Source organism: Solanum pennellii, chromosome 6, assembly GCF_001406875.1.
Source record: "Solanum pennellii chromosome 6, SPENNV200".
NCBI lineage: Eukaryota > Viridiplantae > Streptophyta > Magnoliopsida > Solanales > Solanaceae > Solanum > Solanum pennellii.
This window is the reverse complement of record NC_028642.1, coordinates 17,902,930-17,919,857: the sequence shown is the minus strand read 5'-3', so window position 1 is coordinate 17,919,857 and position 16,928 is coordinate 17,902,930. Positions and strand designations below refer to the sequence as shown.

Here is a 16,928-nt window from a genome sequence, read left to right as displayed (position 1 = left end):
TAGGATTGCATCCCAATATTTTCAATATTGTAATTCAAATGGTACACATAAAATACGATTCATCTAATATTTAAATATGCATACCAATATATCAAAACTTGAATCATTATATCATAACCAGAACAACGAAAATGACATCCAAATGAATTCACAGTAATGCTACAGAAATGTACTTTTTTCATTCTTTTCAACACCCTTTATCCCAACCAATGATTGGCTCATTGTGGCCAATCATTGGCTCACTATTTAGCAACATACATTGACCCAAAAATATTGACTTATGCCTGAATATAGTCATGATCCCCTTAGCAAACATACAATAATATAATTTAATTCCCATCTAAGTCTTAATAAACTAACAATATTAACCAACAGAAAAACATACCCTATATTCTAGTACTGTTCATCCTCTGACCATCATAATATAATCAATACCCTCTAGAGTTGTACTATATTGATTCCAATGGCATTCATTGCAAATCACCACATCTTAATAGCTAACAATTTAGGTAATAATTTATAATAATAACCATAGTGCTACACTATACCAACTAAATCATTTTTATATAAAGTAATTAATGCATGCCCACCAAGAATAGAATATGGTCGAACGAGTATCTGCAAAAAAATTTCCTCTTTGATTGATGCCGCGCAAGGTTATGTTATTCCTTTCCCTTTTTCATCTATGTTTTCTCACTCTTCTTCTTCCTTTTTATATTAAAAATAAACTGTTTATTAAAGCTCAAAAAAATTGACTAACTTATATTTAACACATGTCCCTAATGTTATAAGGTCTTAAATAAATGATCACTTTAGCCCACTAACTATCATTTAAATCATTTATCAACAATCACCAAACATTTAATTAAATCATGTTAAAGGAACAATAAAATTTCCAAAAATGACCTTACGGGTCATTATATATATGTATATGCACGTTTCTTTCCTTAATTCACATTGATATATTACTTCCACTACAACTGAAAAAATTATCTATAGTGAAATTTATTGAGCTTATGTAAATTGATATAGGATATGATCATACAATACACGTTGTTTTGGTAAAAGATATTTTCATATTTCACTTGAGTTTGGTTACTTAAGTTAACCATAGTTAGATGAGGTGGTTATCATATAAGACCATTATATAAACATCTATTCAATTTGTTGATATCAAGTTAGACCTAGTAAAAGCATTCTCCCTAATTCAATAGTAATTGTTCTCTCAGCAATGTCTTCTATTTCTCTCTGAATCTAGAAGTTTCCAACTAAAAATGACAATCTAATTGTAAATTCAACATAGTATCAGACTCATCTGTATGAATCTAGGAGTTTTTCTATTGTGTTAGTGAAAAACTAAGAGATTCATCAAGCACAATTGCTAATTTTTCAAGTTCGTATCAGCAAAACCAAATCAGAATCATCCTCTTTTGTTATCTGTTTTTGATGTAGTTGGTGCTATCCAGATTGAAGTTCAGCTCACATGTCTGAAGAATTATACTATTTGGAGTAGAGTAATGCATATAAATATCATGACTCGAAACGAGTTAGGATTCATTGATGGACTTGTTCAACATAGCAATTTCAAAAAAGATTCCTAGAAACAAGAGTGGGATCGTTGCAATGAAATGGTGGTTTCATGGATACTGAACAATGTAAGTAAGGATTTAGTCAGTGGAACTTTTTTTTGTTCAAGTGCTGATTTTTGTTCTCGACTGACTTGAAAGAACGATTTGACAATGTCACGATGTCAAGGATTTCTCATCTTCCACAAAGCAATTTCTACTATAACTCAGAGAGTTTCGCCTGTCTCTGCGTATTATTCCATGAAAGATTTTGGGATGAGTATGAATCTATTAAATCTTCCTCCTACTTGGGGTTGTGCCAAATTAAAATATAATGTTGATAGCTTGTTGAGGAAAAAGTTGTAGTAGTTAGTAATGGGATTGCATGAAAATTTACAGTCACCAATGTGAATGAAAATTTACAGTGACAAATGTAATCATATTTTGATGATAAATCTTACTCCTAGTTGTCATGCCCTGAGCCTACACCCTGTGCATGGCCAGGTACTCAAGAACAATTACCAAACCCTAGAGAACCCTTAACCTAGGTGATCTCTCAGCGGAAGACTTACTAAACATAGAATAATCTAAAAACATAAACTTTACTCAACCGTCTTCAAAATAAACTTACAATATTTTAGAATCAAACATTAACTAGCCAAAGAGGCATCTCAAGTGTATAAAATTGACATTCCAAAATGAAAAGACTCATGAACTATTTTCAATCTATCTATAAAGCCTCTACTAGCTGAAATGGATCCCGGGACAAAAACCACGACATCCTAATAAGAAAACTGTAATGAGAAAACATAAATGAGGGATCCTTTGGAAGCAAGAAGGCTAACCACACAAATTTGGAACTCGTATGCATCGATGAAGCGGTGGATGGTGATCCTAGTTACCAGTATTTACATCATAAAATGATGCAGGACAAATGGAATAAGTTCATTATATATATGATCATGTAAGGGGGAATCTATAACATGATATAAGTTTCAACCAGAAGTGATGAAACAACTTACCTTGTCTAAATTCACCTCAACCTCAACTCAATCTCAACTCATTTCAGTTTAAAAGCAACAAGAACAATGTGATATAATGAAAAGCTTTAAAACTATAGATAATAGCTTTACGTATTGGAAAATAGAATAAAATTAGTTTTTTTGTAAAAATACAAAATAACTCTTTTTGAGAGATTGCTACAACCATCACTATGAGTTATGTCATGATTCATTGTCTTGCCCACGCTGCTAGAACTGTCTTATACCTTTTCGGGGTATAGAACTCCTCAACTAAGTGAATCCAGTAAGCTATGCTAAAAAGCAAGAAGTAATTATCTAAAAAGTATGATCCTTTCTACCTAGGTTGTCTACATGTTTTATAGGGATTGTGAGTTGTCTAAATTGGCAGATATATTCAAACCGGGCTAATAAATCTTTTTTTCTTAATGGGCTCTTAAAATGTTAGCCCAGCCCTTTCAACTCGTGGGTTGAGCTAGGCCGGCCTAACGGGTCTAGCCTATATTAACTACTCTAGTTCATATTGTTGAGTGGTTATGCTTCACTGTGTAAACATCGATTCAAGGGCAGACCCACACTATATGGAGGTGTTCCATGTGCACCAGCTAACTTTCGAAAAATCATATGCATATATGTATATCTATTTTGAAAAACTAGTAGAATATTAGGATATACTAAATAGTTCACCCATAAAAAACATAGAAGTGCCCTTGTGTTGATGGTAGAAGCTAGAGATTCAACCCTCTATACCAAGGTTCAAATCCAACTAAAGTCTGTTTTTATTTTTTTTAATTCTAGGTTTAGCTTAGATCTCATATTTGAGCTATGTTTATATTGGTGCACCCAAAATATTCATATCTGGCTTCACCTTTGCATTGATTATAGTCATTGGCTCATTATACATAGTGTTTTTGTAATAACAATATTTATCTACATGATTGATACTCATTAATTTTTCAAAAGAAGGATTGTTGTATTTCTCTTTCTAATTAAGAATGAAAAAGTATTTTTCTACTTTGAAATAATTTTGTATTTTATAGGAATGTACATTTATAAGTATTATAAATAACTAATGTTTATGTGAAGAATTAAATTTGGATAATACGATATTGGTTAGAGATGAAGGTATGTTTATATTCTTCTTTTTAGAAATTGTATCAAAATTAGAAAAATTTAAATTACAACAAATACTAATGTACTATTGTTAATCCATGAATGACTCAAAAAATACCAATTTTGTTAAATTACAACTACTACTGTTAATTAGTTGAATCCACCTCTCTTTCGTTTCTCTATTTTTTTTGGTTAAAAACAGTGTAATATATATATATATATACACACACATCATTTCATTGTTACCATCAAGTGGCAAGATATGATACCTACTATTGGTATTCTGAGGAAGGGGCAAACTATTACTAGTACTATAACATGAGTTGCTCGCAAAAGTTTGAGGAATAGGCATACTACTGTTAGTACTATTACATGAGTAACATATAAAACATTTCTTAATTAGTCTAATAAATGGAGTTCCGGCTTTGTCTGCTTCTAGTTTCTTGCATACAAAGACTGGGGGAACTTTCATGCACAAACAAGAGATGATTTGGTCCATTTTAGCGCCTTCCTTTGCTAGAGAGTCTACCACTTGGTTTGTTTCTATAAACTCGTGGTGTATTGGGCGGTTTTGCAGACGTTGAAGTAGATCCCTGCAATCACACGAAATATTTTCATAAGTAGGGTGTTCCCTATGAATGAGGGTTATAATTTCGTTGAAATCGACATTAACTTCTTATGGTAGTAATCCTCTTTCTATTGCTATACAAAGTCCCTGTAAGAGAGATATCAATTTGGCTTTCATGTTATTTGCCATATACAAGTTATCCATATATCCCACAACCCATTCACCCTTGCTATTTGTAATGACTCCGCTTGTTCCCCCTTGACTCGTGCTTCCCATGGATGATCCATCACTATTGAGCTTATAACCCTGGCTGGGTGCTGTCAATTAAAGACATGTGATAATATTTTTTTCATCTGTGTGTGTATTCTCTGTAAGAGTGTAACATTCAACAATATGGTATATGGCCTTCTTTCACAAAATATTTTTTTTCTCATTGTTATGGTAGTTTTTATTTCTTGTTAACCATATGTTCCATATATAAAAAGGATAAACTTCCTTCCATGTTATATGACTTTTTATGTTAATGTTGAGGTCTTTTATTAGTGTTAGCCAGTTTGAACCTTGGTTATTTTTTAAATGGTTAATGTTGTAAATAATCCCCCAGTTCCCTCCACAACTCCCTTACATTCTAGCATTCAACGAAGATGTGTTCGATTGTTTCCGGATTTTGGCATAGATTGCATAGGTTGCTGACATCCATCCGTATATATTGGAGATAACTTTTAGTTGTCAGTATGTAGTGGTGGAACAGCCAAAGGAAGAATTTAATCCTATTTGGGCATTTCAGAGCCCATATCCAACAAGGATTGTTAAGGTTTTGTTGGTCTTCATGTTCATTTTCCATTAGGAACCTATAAGAAGAGGAGGCAGTCAAAGTTCCTTTTGTGCTAGGTTTCCAAACAGTCGTGTCCCATTTATTTGATGCAGGGTTTAAGTATGTACATTGTATTAGAGACAATATTTGATTTGGTAGCTCGACGTATATTAGTGTCTAGGTACCTCCTCCTAACGTATTGTATTTGTATACTAGACGAATTTTGTATTCTTTTTCCATTAGTGGTCCATCTATTGGTTCCCTCTTAGATTTTCCATTTGGTAACCATTTGTCGAACAAGAATGATGTTGCCTTACCATTTCCTAAGACTATCTCCATGCCTTTATTGCATATATCCCATCCTATCATTAGATTCTTCTAGGTCATGCTATGGGAGGGCCTGGCATGACTTGCGTAATTTAGTGCATCTCTTTTCATTCCCAGCCCCCCTTTAGCTTTTATTGATGTGACGATATCCCATTTCACCAAATGGAGATTCTTTTTTCACTAGTCGTACCCCGGATAAACTCACGTTAGGTTTGGTCTATTTTTTTATGATGTTACTTGGTAGTTTAGTGGTTTGCATTATGTGGGTTGGTATATTGTTTAGGCAAGCTTTTGCTAGAGTTGTTCTTCCCGCCATGTTGAGAAATTTTGGTTTCCATTTGCATGTTATCTATTATAAATTGGTAGTCATGACTCTTAGTAAGATTATGTGTTATTGGGAACCCCAAGTATTTCCCGAATATATTCCCATTCTTAATTTGTAATGTTTTGGCAATCCATTTGTTTAGATCATTTGGAGTGTTTTTTGAAAAGATACATTTAGATTTTTTTTTTGTATTTATCGTGTAGCCATAGGAGTCACAGAAGGTGTCTAATACGCTTTTGATGGTTTCACAGTTTTCCTTGTCTACTTTGCTCATTAGAACTAGATCATCGGCAAAAAAGAGATGTGATATGTTTGGTCCATTGGTAGAAGTTTTTATAGGCGTCCAATGTTTTAGCTTGACCTCCTTCTCGATTTTTCTCGATAGGACCTCCAAGCATAGAATGAACAGATAGGATGAAAAAGGGTCTCCCTGTCTTATTCCTCTAGATGGTTAGAAATATTCTGTTTTTGAGCCATTTACGAGAATAGATACTTCGCTTGTGGAGATACATGATATTATTAGGTTTATTGTATTTATTGTGAATTAAAGTAGTATAAGGTTTCCCTGATGAACGACCATTCCATTTTTTCATACGCTTTCTCAAGGTCTACTTTTAGAATGAGATTTGCTTTTTTACCTTCCATTTTCTTGAAGTGCGTTATTATTTCTTTGATTATTATAGCATTATCCGATGCTTGCATGTTTTTTAGAATGCTAGCTTGATTGGGGCCGATTAGCTTATCCATTATTAGTCTGAGTCGTTGAGCTATTATCTTTGTTATAATTTTGTAAGTAGTATTACATAAGCTGATAGGTCTAAAATATTTTAGATTGCTTGGGTTTTTATTTTTTGAGATCAGGAAGACATGAGTTTTATTTGTGTTTGCTGGTATCTTCCCTTGAGTGGAAGCTTGTTGGCATAGGGTGGTGACGGAGTTTCCTACAATTTCGCAGTATTTCTGATAAAAAAATGGGTGTAGTTAATTCGGACCTGGATCTTTAAAAGTTTTGAATCTAATTAAGCTATTTTTAATTTCCTCCTTTATAGGGGATTTCATCAAGATATGTGAGGTCAACATGGTTCTCTGAGGATTCCAGTCTTAGTTTGGACCACTGTGAGGATAGTTTATTGGTGCTAAATAAATTTTTGAAGAAATCTTGAGTTACAAATTATATTTTCCCTTGGTATATCCATTCTCCTTCTTTAGTTTGTAGTCCTATTATCTTGTTCCTACGTCTTCTATTTATTGTTGTAGTATGGAAAAATTTGTTATTTGCATCCCCCCATTCAACCAGTTCACTCTAGATTTAAGTTTCAAAAATTCTTCCTCTAGACAATGGATGTAACTATATTCCAGGATGAGTTCGTTCTCTAGATTCCTTAAAAAGGTGTTGTAGGCATACATTGGTGAATTTTGGATTCCTTCTATTCTTTTTATAAGTTTTTTTGTGGAATATATTCCTAAAGGTGTCTTTTGAAACGTGGGAATCACATCTAAGATATTACTTTTTCTTGTCCAAGAAGCGATGTCCTCATAGGTTCGAATCTAAATAATTTTTTTTAATGTTATTTGAAGGTGGGACCAAGTATAAGAGGAGGGGCAGTGGTCAGAGTGGGTCCGGGGTAGGTGTTGTACCTTGGCATTAGGGTATTTATGAATTGCAAAGAAATGATCCAGCCTTTTAAATGTCAGTTTTCATCTGTTTTAAATCGTTTATTTAACCACGTGTATCAGCTTCCTTTAAATACCATGTCAATTGAGTCACAATGATTTATAGTTTCCCATAGGTCCTTTTTGCGATTATTATGTACAGGTCTAGCCCCACACTTGTCTTCTGCACTGAGGACTTCGTTAAAGCCCCTCCTAGAAGCCAGGTACCATAAAAGTTATCTTTTATTGTCTTTAAATTTTCCATAGTATTCTTCTTGAGTTTCTAAACGTACTTGCTAAAATATACAAAAAAACCAAGAGTCGTTTGTCAAACTTACCTTCACCATTGTATTTATTTCCTGACCCGACGTAGATATTTCTTCAAGCTCAAAAATAGTGTCATCCCACAAGATTGCCAGCCCTCCTGAGCTTCCAACCGATGGGACTTGTATCATGTTTTTAAGGGAAATTTTCTAGTAGTGGTTGGTGGTCTTGCATTTTTGTTTCTACCAGTGCCACTGAGGGGGGATAATTCTAGTCTATTAGTGATCTAAAGTTCCTCCTAAAGTCATCTACATTACACCCTCTATGGTTCCAAATTATTATATTCATGGATATATTAATTTGGTTCTCTGCATTCTCTGTCATATCCCTCTATATTCATTGAGGGTTCGCAAGGAATGGGTTAAAGATAACTACAAAGTTCCCTACTCCTGGGTTCCTCGGAGCACGAATGTCTATGGAGCTTTTGATAGATGCGGTGGACATATGAGTATGTTTTTTTTTTCAAAACTCTCTTTGAATATTATAATTTTTATTTATCTTACAACTCATGTTTCGATTCGTGTTTCCCTCATTAGTGTTATCTCCTAAACCTCGCGATCGTCTACATTTTCTCCCCTTCTCGCAACTAATGGGTATAAAAACGGAATGATATGATGAGGTAGTACCTGAGAGTTGGATGTCACATCCGGAGCACATACCCCAGATGCAACCGGTGTCACCGTCCTCTCAGAGGACTCAGACAAGCCCTTAGCATTCGTCATAATATGTGATCATTAAAATTGCGGAAAATAAAAACTTTTACATTATACTTGAAGTATACTTCGACTTTATCCTTATCATTCATAAAACATACGATATTTTGATAAATTGTCTCACATATATGAAACCATCTAAAGAGTGAAAATCTGGACTTAGCCAATATAGAGTCAATATGCCATATAGGCCTTAATAAAAAAGAATCCAAAGAAACATTATGGAAATAGGATATTCCTAATATCTACTAAAGTCTTCACAAGCTGGAATATAATTGATAGCTTCACGAACATGAGGACCTACCAAGACTTGCAGAAAGAGTTCCAAGTTTCTTCAAATCGACCTCCTTAAACTTCAATGGCCGGAACCTACAGTTGTATTAATATAAAGTAATGTGGTTAGTACGCCACATGTACTAAGTATGGGTATATTCACATAACATATAGGGACATGCATGAAAAGGGATCATTTATCATATCTTTGGAAAACATGCTAAGTTTTGTAGTCTTTAATGCACATACCATAGAACATGTACAAGTCAAGGATTCCATAAACATAAAGCATGATCATAATTAAAGACATATTATCATAGAGTCATGTTAACTTTCCATATTCAATAGATCATATAACAGAACATACAATACTTACCAATGATCCCGTCCCCAACCTACAAGTGCAATGGTCATGTGAAGCCTCATAACCCCACACAACCCAGTAGATAAGATTAGGAGATCATAGGTAAAGCTTTACTTCATATAACTTGTAACATAATTAGTCATCACTTCATATAGCAATATAACCCAATAACATATCATCATAATGACCAACATCATATAAGAGTAATATAATGTACCATAAACATATACCTTTCATGTTATCATATTAAATAAGAACAATCTCCTAGAATTTCCCTTAAAGTCAACTTGTGCAATGTCTAGGTAGAGTCCCATAACCGTACCTATACTAAGTAGACTCTTCAAGTCACCCTAGTCAACATTCATTTACTGTTTCATTTTATATGAGGAAACATCCTCCTTAACCTACATAGACCATGTGAGCTAAACATGGAATCCGATGTCATAAAACCCCACACCAATAAAGGTGGTCTACCGGCCAAAGTAGAACGAAAGATGACATAGCTTTCTAGGTGGATCCACTAGTTAGTATCCTATGGTGGAAACATAGTTCAAGAACTAGGAGATCTATTATAGAACCATAGTTCCACATTACATGTAAGCCACAATCTCATGAGAGTCATTGTGAACCTACCTTCCAACTACGGAAGGGACACCGCTCATATCTAGTTCATCGGTGATTAGCTTAAGTCCCTTTCTTGAATAACCTTTAAGTTTTCTTTTTATCATAAATTATCATAGGTCATAGGTGATCAACTCCTTGTATAAACATAATAATGATCTCTTTTGGATTAGATGAGAATATTCTTTCATTCTAACCCTTCGTTTGTGACATTAATATAACATAGTCATCTTGTGTAAAGCATACAATAGGATATCGTAACTTAAATTTTTCGTGTTTTTTTCATGATCGCACAAATAACATGCTCATATCCCAGAATATACACATAACAACATTATACATACATCCATAACATAGCATCATGATCTATAGGCTGACATAAACATTGTAGAGTAATAAAAAAATTTAGAAGACTTACATTCATCTTACAACAACATAATCATAACATAGAGAAATACTCAATATCATAATCAAGAACAACTCTTAAATCATATACAATATAAATGCATAATGTAGGGTAAAGGATAAGGGTCATTTAAGAGTTCATTCTGGTCTTAGTTCCAATCCCTACGTTTTCATATTGTCAAATAGTAGAAACAATCACACGAAACGATCATGTAGATAAAAACATGATTCACATGAAATTCAAACATAAATAACAACATACTCATCAAATCGTGGGCAATAGACTATAGAAAACATTTACCTTTCATTGAAAATCATAAATGTAGGGTTAGGAAGAAAATCCATTTCGTAGAGTAAAAACCCTAGTATTTGAAGTTCTTGAAAACTTATCTTTCAAAGAACCTCTTGGGGAAAGGAATCCCAAGAGTGAAAAACCCATACCTTATAGATGAAGAATCAACTAAAATTGGATAACAAGCCTGAGGTCTTCGTCTTCTTCCTTAAACTCTTCTTGTTCTTCAATGGAGTTTGGAGAAAAGAGAGCGTTCTTGAGAGAATGAGAGAAATTTCGTTTGATCTTGTTGGAGACGTGTAAAAGTTATCTAAAACTGACCTAATATCAATATATAGTCTTCCTATGAATTACCAAAAAAAAAACCTCCACTTAAATGGGTCTTTTTAATAAGTTAAATTAAAAAAATACGACTTTAACGATTCTGGAAAGTAACTGCGTGTCGCGTAGCCAAATCCCGTCTTTTTTATTGAATTTTGAGTTGAGGCAGTAAGGTGCATGTCAGCCTCCCGTCGCGAGGTTTCCTCTCAAATCTTGAGACAGAATACCTCGTGATAGGCACGCATCGCACGCTATGCCTCCACTTTTGCCTGCTCATAGGCTGCCAGGCAGCCTGCCCACCCATGTTTGGGTCCTCCACAAGGACCCCAAGGGTTGTCCTTGGGGTGTCGTTACCGGACTTTTGGACTCTTGTACTAAATAATACCTATAAAAGGACACTTTACAATTTTTGAACTTCATTTGACACTTCGTAACCTTCACCAAACATAGGGACGTCAACTAGTTCAAATTAGCTAGTTTCCGAACGGCAAGGTCTTTCTTAGTTGTTTTGGCTCTAACCTTTTCAAAATGAGTGCATTACATTAATATAGGTCTGGAAACATCATTTAAACATTATTTGATGGATTAATCTCTAGTCTATGTCATGGCATTTCCGTAGTGTTACATTATCCCCCCCCCCCCCGTAGGAACATTCGTCCCCGAATGACATTAAAATATTTCGGAGGGTAGGAATAGACTCAATACTAGCAGCAAAACCAATTAAGAACAGGAAATCATAATGAGTCACAACTCATAGGAGTGTATCACAATTCCTCACAACACATACCATAACATTACACATAGCACTCAATTCATGATACACAACATATAAGAGTTCCATATTCATAACACATAGTGAGGAACTTCCTTTTCAACCTTATCATAAGCTAAAAATGCATCAAAAAGTTACTATGCTATCGTTTTTCTCAAGATGGAAACAAAACAGCAAAATCTCAAGAAAACATATGGATACATGTTTCACATAACTGCAAGAATAGTGTATGAAGGCATTTTCTTAAAACTCTAGTTGGTACAACTTTTACCAGACATGCACCTATTTGGAAAACAAGTCGATTTCATGATCATGCATTACTTCCTCAATTAAGATGAATGTCTAACCTTAAGGAATAAATAGATGAGGCTAGCGGGACTTCATGTCAGCTTCAGCTTCCCATGTTGCACCCTCAATAAGATGGTTCCTCCATACACCTTTTACAGAGGCAACCTCCTTGTTTCTCAACTTCTCAACTTGGCGATCTAGGATCTCAACCAGAACCTCTTCATAGGAGAGGTTCTTATCAACCCCTAAACCTTCAATAGGTAGAATAGACACTGGGTCACCTATGCATTTCATGAGCATAGACACATGAAACACCAGATTGACTGAAGCTAGTGCACTAGGTAGTTTCAACTCATAGGCAACCTTTCCAATTCGTTTCAAAACCTCATAGGGACCAACATACGGGGGAATTAACTTCCCCTTCTTACCAAACCTCATCACCCCTTTTAAAGGTGAAATTTTCAAATAGACATGATCACCTATTTCAAACTCAAGATCTCTTCTTCTATTATCGGCATAAGGCTTTTGCCGACTATAGGCTGTGTTCAATCTATCTCTTATGATTCGAACCTTCTCTATAGATTTATAGATAATCTCTTTACAAAGGATTGAGGACTCACCAACCTCAAACCATCCAACCGGAGATCTACACCTTCTACCATAAAGAGCTTCAAAAGGTTCCATGGAAAGTAGAAGATATTGACTGCTCATATCTCCAACCATGGGACTTGTTTCTTTCTTTTTCTTTTCCTTTCCAAATAACCATAAAACACATTTATGTTTCATGGAAACATATTACGTCATACTAGACACACCCTTTATTTAAAATAAATTTTACTCGAATCTAAAGTTCTCGTGTATTTAGATGCATCAACAACCCACTCAACAAGTTTTAGAGTGTTATTTGCATACCAAGGGGATTGTATGAATTTCAAGCACTCAAATGGAATTCATCATGCCTTGTGCTAGTGATAGTGCATCGCGATTGAGTGGAGATCTAATGGTCGTGTAGGTTACATAGTTGGAGAGGGGACTCACCGCACGCACAAATTATTAATTTTAATGGAGATGCTCGAATGATAGCTACTGTTGTAAGAGAACTCGATGCAAGGTAAGTGATCATCCCAACTTCCTTTGAAATCAATGAAACATGCTCTTAACATGTTCTCAAGAGTTTGAATGGTACGTTCCACTTGACTATCCGTCTGAGGATGAAAAGCGGTACTAAGTTTCACTTGAGTACCTAAACCCTTTTTAAAGGGCTTCCAAAAACAGAAGTGAATTGGGCACCTCTAACCGAAATGATAGACAAAGGAATCCCATGAAGACTCACAATCTCATTAATGTAGATCGTTGCATAATCTTCAGCCGTGTAAGTAGACTTAACGGGAATAAAGTGGGCAGATTTGGTCAACAAATCCACAATAACCTTTATAGAATCATTTTGCTTTTGGGTTTGAGACAACCCAACAACAAAGTCCAGATTGATGGCTTCCCACTTCCATAGAGGAACATCAATGATTTGGGTTAACCCACAAGGTTTGAGATGCTCAGCTTTAACTTGTTGGTAGTTTGGACACTTAGGAACAAACTTTGCGATGTCCCTCTTTAAACCATCCCACCAATAGACCTCTATAAGGTTGTGATACATTTTGGTGACACCCGGATCTATAGAATAGCGAGAACCATGAGCTTCTTCTAGAATTCAATTTCTTAAATCCTCAATATCGGGTACACATAGTGTCCCTTGGTACTTAAGAACACCATACCCCCCTTGGGAGAATGACTCATTGAGCTTACCATGTACCGATTCCTTCAACTCCATCAATAGTGGATCAAGATACTCCTTAGATTTCACCTCCACCAATAATGATGAGTCAGAGTTATGATGGTCCATGAAACCACCATTTGGAGAATCTTCTAACCGCACACCTAAGCTAGCCAACCAATGAACATCTTTCAGAAGATATTTCTTCTCTTCCTCCACATGACATACACTACCCATAGTTATTCGACTCAAAGAATCGGCAACCACATTGTCTTTGCCGGGGTGGTAAAGGACACTCATGTCATAATCCTTCGACAATTCTAACTATCTTATCTGTCGGAGGGTCAACTCATTTTGTGTAAACACATTATTGAGGACTTTTATGGTAAGTAAACACATCAACATGCATACCATAAAAGTAATGTTTCCATATTTTCAAGGAAAAAACTACAGCGGCTCACTCAAGATCATGAGTTGGCTAATTCTTCTCATAAACTTTGAGTTGCCTAGAAGCATGAGCAATGACCTTTCCATGTTGCATGAGCACACATCCTAAGCCTACTCGGGAAGAATCACAATATACTACAAAGCCTTCATTGCCCTTCGGTAAGGTCAACACCGGAGCGGAGGTAAGCTTATCTTTTAACTCTTGAAAATCTTTCTCACAAGCTTCCAACCACTCAAAATTCACGTTCTTTTGGGTCCAAGATGTAAAAGGAGAAACAATGGACTAAAATCCATCAATAAATCTTCTATAATAGCCAGCTAGACCCAAGGAACTCCTTATGTTTGTGGGAGTCAAATGTCTAGGCCAATTTCTGACCGCATTCGTCTTCTTCGGATCAACATCTACACCATCACCGGAGATAATATGACAAGAAAAGCAACCAACCTTAACCAAAACTCACTCTTGCTAAATTTGGCATAAACTTGGTATTTTTTGAGGACTTGCAAGCCCAACATCAAGTGAATCTCATTTTCATTTTCATTCTTGGAGTATATTAAAATATCATCAATGAAAACAATCACAAATGGGTCAAGGTAATCTGGGAAAACTCTATATTAGGTCCATGAATGCCGCCGGGGCATTCGTTAACCCAAAAGACATAACTAGGAATTCATAGGGACCATATCTAGTTCGGAAAGCTGTTTTGGGAACGTCTTCACCTCTCACCCTAAGTTGGTGATATCCCGACCTTAAGTCAATCTTTGAAAATAACTAGCACCTTGGAGTTGATCAAATAGATCATTAATTCTAGGGAGAGGATACTTGTTCTTTAGGGTGACCTTATTGAGTTAGCGATAATCAATGCACATTCTACGTGACCCATCCTTCTTTTTAACAAACAAGACAAGAGCACCCCATGGAGAAATACTAGATTGACTGAAACCCTTGTCTAGTAAATCTTTGAGTTGGAGCTTCAACTCTTTCAGTTCAGTCGGAGCCATCCTATATGGAGGAATTTAATTTGGATTTGTATCTTGCAACAAATCAATGCCAAAGTAAATTTCCCATTCAGGAGGAACTCCTGGAAGGTTATTAGGAAAAACCTTTTGGAATTCTCTCACTACAGGGACTGACTCAATAGAAGGAGTTTCACATTCTAGGTCCTTAACTCTCACCACATGATATAGACAACCCTTGGCTATATCTTACAAGCCTTCAAACAAGAAATGATATGACCCCTTGTCAAAGAATTTCCCCCTTTCGACTCTAGAATAGGTTCATTAGGCAATTGAAATTTCACTACCCTTGTTCTACAATCTATGGAAGCAAAACAATCATGAAGCCAATCCAGACACAAGATGATATTTAAATCAAACATGTCAAGTTCTTCCAAATCAGCAAGAGCAACTCTATTAGGCAGCATCACAGGACATTTCCTATACTCTTTTTGCAACAACAGAGTCAGCCATTGGGATACAAATCAAAAAGGGTGCAATGAAAACATCGGGAATTACATCAAACTTCCTAGCTACTAAATGAGTAACAAAATAAAGAGTAGCACCTGGATAAGGAAATGCATATACATTAACAGAGAAAACTTATAACATACCCGTCACAACATCGGGAGAGATTTCTTGTTCACCCCTAGGCTTCAGTGCATAGAAACGGTTCCTTTTTGGAGCATCAGAACTAGGACCACTTGGTTGAGCTTGACCATTCTCCTTGCCTTGCCTTCTCAAATAAGGGCAATCTTTCACCATATGTCCACCGTTGCCACAACCATAGGAACTATTAGTTCCAACAAGACATTCACCCACATGTTTTTTACCACACTTACCACAAGTTGGTCTCTCTTTTGGTGGAACAACATTTCTCCCTTTTCGAGGTTTAGGATTAGAACCTCTATCATTGTGATTGTTGGAGAAATTTGAAGGAACCTAATTTCAATACCCCTTCTTAAACTTAGGCTTGTCCTGAACATCAAGCCTACTCTTAGAAGAACCACTTTCAAACGACTTTGCCCTTAGACGACTTTCCTCAACCTGTTGAGCATGAACAATCAACCTAGAAATATCCATATTGTCATGAAGCATTGCTGCACGATATTCTTCTTCAAGCTCTTCGGACACACTCGTTACAAAATGGCTCATTTCATCCCTAGCATTAGAAACCAAAGAAGAAGCATATTTGGAAAGCTTAATGAATTTTAAGGAGTATTCCTTAACACTCATACCTCCTTGACGAAGGTTGATGAACTCCTCTACCTTAGCTTCTCTTTGTTCCCTTGGAAAGATCTATCAAGAAAGGCGTTTTTGAAGATCTCCCAAGTCACGGGACCATCTTTTAAAGCCCGATTATCCTCCCACTGGTTATACCATGTCTGAGCCACATCCTTGAGTTGATAAGCAACAAGTTCAGCCTTCTCAGTAGTACTCACCCCATAACAAACAAGATCTTGTAGACCTCATCAAGGAAATCTTGGGGTTCTTCATCAACTTTAGATCCAAAGTACATGGGAGGGTTCATCCTCGTAAAGTCTGTCAAATAGCTAGATATGGTACTAGCACGTTCGTTTCTCGATAAAAAACCTTCCTGTTAGATTGAGCCATGATGGCTTGAGCTTGGGTGGTGATGGCTTGGGCCATTTGAAACAGGGCTGACCTCACCTCACCATCCATCATAGCCGGAGGATTCATCGGAACTTGATCATTTGCAGCATCTTGCACTTGAGGAGCATTTCGATTGCCTTGGGACCCGCATTCACAATCTCTTCTCCTACTCTTCTCGCGGTTGTCCTTCTTTTATTCATCGCCTATAACCACAATAAAGTGATTAAATGCTAAAAGACACATAGTGTCAAAACTCTATAGGCACGATACAAGAGTATTAAGAGAACACAAGTTTCCTAGTCATCACATAGCCTCTCATCCATAGATGTGTGGCGCGCTTCACAAT

The 16,928-nt window shown here is 35.9% G+C and overlaps 1 protein-coding gene across 1 annotated transcript; it reads right to left on the bottom strand.

Moving 5' to 3' along the window:
• Positions 1 to 15,409: 15,409 nt before the first annotated feature.
• LOC107022147 lies at positions 15,410 to 16,123 on the bottom strand. Its single transcript, XM_015222840.1, has 3 exons — positions 15,924 to 16,123; positions 15,583 to 15,875; positions 15,410 to 15,534 (listed from the first exon to the last, which is right to left on the bottom strand). The coding sequence occupies exons 1-3, from the start codon at positions 16,121 to 16,123 to the stop codon at positions 15,410 to 15,412; spliced, it is 618 nt and encodes a 205-aa protein (XP_015078326.1).
• Between the last annotated feature and the right edge of the window lie 805 nt (positions 16,124 to 16,928).